This window comes from Octodon degus, unplaced genomic scaffold (assembly GCF_000260255.1).
Source record: "Octodon degus isolate 3935 unplaced genomic scaffold, OctDeg1.0 scaffold00026, whole genome shotgun sequence".
In the NCBI taxonomy this organism is placed as follows: Eukaryota; Metazoa; Chordata; class Mammalia; order Rodentia; family Octodontidae; genus Octodon; species Octodon degus.
In genome coordinates this window covers 8,963,430-8,969,680 of record NW_004524602.1, presented here as the reverse complement: position 1 = coordinate 8,969,680, position 6,251 = coordinate 8,963,430, and the positions used below count along the sequence as shown (strand labels likewise).

Genomic DNA, 6,251 nt, shown 5'->3' with positions numbered 1-6,251 from the left:
TTGATGCAGGTTTTTCATGTGTTAATAGTCATCAGTTTAAAATAAGTGTCTTAAAAATAGGAATTATGAAAGTTTGTTTTGTGTCCAACCTAGAATCATATGCATATGCGTGCTTAATTCATATCTCTTGGTGGATTTGTGTTTGCTTTCATGTACAGCAAGTTGCAGTGAATATCAAATAAGGAAGCCAAATCTTACCACAGCCATGTGTTAAAATCTACTAATACTCCAAATAGGTTAGAGCAAGGTAATTTTCAGTTCAGTTGTAGAAATGCAGATACGGTAGTGTCAGAAAGAAAATACACTTTGTTACGCCTATTACACTAAAATCTTCCTTAGACTAAGGTTTTATTTTAGGTTTTAAAGACAGCTATTTGACCCAGTTTCCTTTCAAATTGTACAAGGATTACTTTATCTACCAGTGTTAATATCTAACTTAAAGGACAGTAGAGTTGACCTAGTGATTCTAGCTTAAGGCTAATAATCAAGAGTGTTTACAACTAAATTAATGAGTATTCTTTTCCATTTGCTTATGTGTGGAAAGAATTACTTCATAATTACCTCAAGAAAATGAATTGGGAAAATGCATTGAATTACTATCTATATCAGCCTTACTTCCATAATTTTAAAATCTTTCAGTCCCACATATGAGTAGTTGTTCTTAAAAAAATCATTGTTGGTATTGTTGTATTTTATATTGTTACAACTTGTCAACACTGCAGAAGATGGTTGTGTGATTAAGAGCATGACAAATACATGGGCGTGTGATTAATAAGTATTGATGTTCACAAATAACATATCCATTTGTTTTCTAGGTATTCCAACTTTCTTATATGGACTTGGCTCCTGGTTATTTGCCAGAGTCACAGAGACTGTGCATACCAGTTATGGACCAATAACAATTTATTTTCTAAATAAAGAAGATGAAGGTGCCATGTATTGAAAGTATGCATTAGAGAATACTAATACACCATCAGTGCATTTTCTCAAGTGTGTATGTGCAATATTTATTTTTGATCCTTTAAAATAAAACTTTTGCAAACACGTTTTTCTTTCTCTGGTGTCTCCTTCTTTAAGATGAATCATTGCCCTCCAGAGGCAAAGCTTTTCAGACATGGTTATGTAGTACATTCTCTGTTTCACTAATGGGAACTAGAAATACATGAAGCTTCACACCAGTGTTTCCCTAGAACAAGGTTAAACTACAGATAAAAAATGATTATGTACATAGGTTTTATACTTAGATATTAGCAATTTAAATTGACTCTAAAGAAAAAATGCAGAAGCCCACAGAAAAGAAAAGAGGGAAATCTTCTATATAATGTCTGGAGAAAAAGCAGAGGATATTAGGGTACATGGTAGAGATAATATCATTGGCAAATCTAAAAATTGAGGAGCATCTAATTGCAGTATGTAGTCTAAATCATTCATTTGCCAGGATTTGGCATGGAAATGTTTTAAATCCCTTGTACCATTTACATGTTGAAGGGGGTTGGGATAAAATGCTGAAACGTCCTGTTGCTTAGAGAAGCTAATGCCCTGGTATTTTTAAATGTAATAACAACTCTGGTTAATATAAGTGCATCAAAGGGAATGAAATTAAGACTCAGTAAAAGTTAAAATAGCATCCCAATAAAGCTATAAGAACAATTAAGTTATAGAAAGACCCAGAAAAATAAATTTGGCAACTGTTTATAAAAGCAATTAACTGAAATGATACATATCCATAGTCTTCTTGGCAATGGAGAGTGGGCTGAAATTTTAAAGACTTGATGGCACTTTTGCATTAGAATTTTATTAAGTTAATTGCATTTTTGAAAGCAAAGTCATTTAAAAAATTTATCCTTGGGGATAGTCGCAAAATACCCAGGCAAATGGTAAATTTCAGAAATTTGGAGTAATTTAGGGAGAACTAAGAACTATTTAATTTCTAAACCAATGGGTGTTTAAGATTTATGATCTCTCCTATAATTACAAACATACATTATATATCATTTTATGTTAATGTGTTGCTGATACTCTGCCACATTTACACATTTTTATAGGAAGACATTTTATAAAATTGAATATAACCAACACTGGATGCTTACTCCTGGCAAGTCAGTAGAGAAAGAAGCAATTAATGAACTAATACAAACTGGCTTCCACAAAAGTAGTTACTTAAAATGTACTACAGAGAGTGAACTGCTCTTCAAATATACGTAATATTCACTTGTCTAAAAGCAATTCTAAATAACACTTTAATCAAAGAAGTACCTATGCCAATATATTTAGTCCAGAAGAATATACTTGACACCAGTTAAATGAATGGCTTAGACAAAGAAGATAGTGTTACATTAAGCTTCATTAATAATAAAACACTATTAGCATTTCGCAAGGAAAGCTAGAACTGATTTCATCTGTAATGGACAAAGTTAAATAACTATAGCTCATAAGTTCTAAGTCAAATACTGCTCATTCATTGCTGCTCATCTTGTCAATACCTCCTGTAATGGTTTGGTCCCAGCACAAGGCTGATAAAATGGTTTTTAATTACCAGACTATAAATGCAGCTTTTCAGTACAGTTGTACCTCTTTTCACACTGGCCTGTTTGATTTCTGATAATTTGTACTGCTGACTCTGCTTACCTGTTTTTCAATAGCTACAGTCAGTGTGACTTCTTGTCCATATGGTGATAGGTAAGTCTCCTTGGAGAACATCTTTGACAAACTACCATATTGATCTCTGTAATTCTTTGCTGCTTACAGCATTAAATAGAGCCTTGATTTCTTGTCTGATGTGCTCACTGTGTAACAATTAAGTAAATGTAATATTTTCTTGTATTACATGAAAATCAATAGACCTCTTGCTCTCACAGAGTTGATCGTGGTGAAGGATGAACTGAACGATGGTTAAGGGCATAGTTCAAAATTTAAAATATCATTCATTGGATTTATTAAGTCTTGTAGTGAACCTTTTAATATGAAAGTTACCTCCCGATGAATGGTAAAGGTTTAAATTGCTTCTTTAAAGCTGCATGTTACGTAGAAGCGTTGTGCTGTAAACGGGATCGAGGGAATGCTGAGATCCAGGAGACCGAGTCTATTTTAAGTGTCAGCGCTATCTTTTTGACCTATGGCTAATTACTCCTTTTGTGTCTTGGTTTTTCCACTTGTAATCTGAGAACAAAACAAGACACCCTTCTACCTTAAAGTGTATCATGATTATTCTTGGAAGCACAATTGTTTTATTTTAGTAAAAGATCTATGTTTAAAATCCACATCCCTGTGTTCCTTGTATTTGTGTTTATAATGGACTTCATCAGTAAAAGAATTTCACAAATGGGAGAAGAGGGAGATAAATCAAAGACAGTTTGCGTGCATCTGTGCCAGTGCCTCATGACCTAAGATGACAAGGAGGGACCGGAGTGAGCCCTCCTCCCTTCTTCCCTCCTTTCTTGGTTAGTGAAATCACATTTGCTGCCTATATTTTACTGGGCTCTTTAAAATAATCCATGGGCTGGTGAGATGGCTCAGTGGTCTAAAGCACCTACTTAGAACAAGCTTAGCAAAGCATCAGGGACCGCGGTTCAATCCCCCAGCACCACATGCCAGCCAGCCCCGCCCCCTGGTGGGCTGAGCTGGCCACACACACACACACACACACACACACACACAAATAAAAAATAAAAAAAAATAATAATAATAAAAATAAAATAAAATAATCCGGAACAACAAAAACAATTGTTTTTGTCTTTTTGAAACAGGATCTCACTATGCTTTTCAGGCTGTTCTTCCATTCATTTTGTAGCCCAGGCTGGCCTCAAACTTGCAATGATGATCCTTCTGCCTCAGCCTCTTGAGCGCTGGGATTACAGGCATGTGTTCCCATACCCAGGCAATTTTTTTTGTTGATGAAGATGTGTTTTTAGTACAAAACATTGTATTCTGTCTCTTGTTATTTCTTTATATATATATTTTTTTCTTTTATTTATTTTTGGTACTGGCAATAGAACTTTGGGACCTTGCGCTTGGAAGGCAGGCGCTTGTGCCACTGAGCCATCTCCTGGGTCCCTCTTGTCATTCCTACTCAAATCAATTATCAAGTTTTGGGAGACAATTCCTAGTTTCTCTGTAGGTTGTAAACTACTATAAAGACACAGTAACACAATTAGAAATATGGAAGTGGATGCCCATATAGAAAGCCCTGGTTTTTCGATGTTGGTGTCCTACCATACCAAATTGTACAAATGTTAAAATTTATTTTTGGGGGGCCGGGGAAATGGCTCAGTAGAATAAGTGCTTCCCTGGCAAGCACAAGGGCCTGAGTTCAATCTCTGGTTCCAGGGATTTTATATATATATATAATTTTTTTCACACATATTTGACTATTAATGCTTTGCTAAGATTTTACTTCAGGATTGGTGTGGAGGACGTAACGACCATGAGTTCCGGTGTGTTGGCAAAACCCCAGATGTGGGGCTTCTGGCCAGGCGCCTGCGGATTCATATTGTTGAAGCGTTCGTTGTCTCCTTGGGGCTTGCAGCTCTGTATAAGTTTGGTGCGGCTGAACCAAGAAAGAAGGCATATGCCAGTTTCTACAGAAATTATGATTCCATGAGAGATTTTGAAGAAATGAGGAAGGCTGGTATCTTTCAAAGTGCAAAGTGATGTAGGGATAAAAAGGTTTCTTTGGATTGAGTTCCATAGACGTTTCTGAACTGTGAAACATGAATATGTGGGCTGTGGAATACTTAGATTCTCATGACAAATAAACACTTGTGTGGACAGTAAAAATAAAGGGGAGGAGCTTTACTTCAGTAAAATTCAGAACATTTTTAATTTTTAAAAGGAATATCTATTGAAATATGTTATTTCCATTTATGTTCACCCAAAACTGTAAGCACAGAATATAATTTCTCATGAAACATTTTTCCATCTACTAAAGAATGAAACATTTGAATAAGTGGGGTGGCATAGGAGGTAAGGATCCTGAGTTCACTTTGCTTAAAAGTGAAGGCACATGACAGAAACCTTATCCTAAAGCTAGAAGATCAGGTATCTCCTTTTTTTCATCACTCAGCATTGAGAGAGTAATGATGTTTGGGAGTATCTTAATCTAAACAAGTACTTAGCATTACACCTCACCTGGGTCAACAGTCTAGGGTATCAGTTAAACTGTGTTACTGTAAATTAATGGAAAATGTAACTGCACTTTGCTGAAAGATCAATGTCCAATACAGGCTGCACAATCAAATCTTGTTGCAATGATTGAGGTCTTTAATTGCCTTTCAAAGATAAGGTGGTAATCAACACAGCTTTAACTGATCTTTTTTACTAGTTCAATTACATGCTAATGACTAGTGCCAAGTCAGAATCTTTAACTACTTATATTTATTAAATCTTATGTAAGTAATGAAAAATTACATAAGCTACACAATCAATAGAACACAAATCTTAATTACTATATTTCACTTTTGTACTATCAAATATGCTCCAAAAATGTTTCATGAGGGCTCTCCTGGCAATAAGAAGTGTTATTAGTAGTGACCACGAGCTATACATTATTTTCATAGCATAAATTGAAGCTCACATGATTTTTTCTTTTAATAAAAATGTAGGTAAAAACATTGTAGTTTCCCCTAAAACATATTTGGTCATCCAACTACCTAGAGTTCTGTCCTGCTAATGAAAGTACTAATAGAACTGCAATAAGTCTAGGATGTTTTTGCTCCAAAAATGGAGCAAAAACATCCTAGACTTATTTCCAAATATTCCTTTAGCTTTTTAGTAAATAAACTGATTCCACATAAACCCTATGCCATTTTCATATTTTAGGAAATAGTAAAAATAAGTCTCAGTGAGAAAAAAATCTAGGTAAGTTGAACATCAAAAGTTTCTGTGCTTTGAAGGATGTGACCAAGGACATGAGAAGGTAACCTGTAGAATGGGAGAGAAAAATTACAGATCATGTATCTGGAAAGGGAATTACATCTAGCATGTATAAAGAAGCTTAAAAACTCAACAGCCCAATTGAAAATGGCTTTGAAGAGACATTTCTCCAAGAAGACAAACCGAATAGCTAACACTTGAAAAGATACCATTTATCATGGTATCAGGGAAAGGAAAAATCAAACTTACAACCTTAAAAAGGTTAAGCGTGCAGAAGGATGTAACACAATTAGAACTTTCATACATTGCGGGTGGAAAGGGAAAATGGGTGCAGTTGCTTTGGGAAAGTTAGCATTTCCTCAGAGTATTAAGGAGTTAGT

At 35.0% G+C, this 6,251-nt stretch overlaps 1 protein-coding gene and 1 pseudogene across 1 annotated transcript in view; both read left to right on the top strand.

Annotated features, from left to right (window-relative positions):
- CUNH15orf61 (chromosome unknown C15orf61 homolog) overlaps positions 1-1,048 on the top strand; it is a 4,573-nt gene extending 3,525 nt beyond the window's left edge. The window contains exon 2 of the mRNA XM_004628793.2: positions 816-1,048. Within this exon, the coding sequence (XP_004628850.1) occupies positions 816-943 (128 nt within the window). The 3' untranslated portion in view covers positions 944-1,048. The remainder of the gene's footprint in view (positions 1-815) is intronic.
- A 3,375-nt stretch (positions 1,049-4,423) lies between these two features.
- On the top strand, positions 4,424-4,650 carry LOC101577806 (annotated as a pseudogene).
- The last annotated feature ends 1,601 nt before the right edge of the window (positions 4,651-6,251 follow it).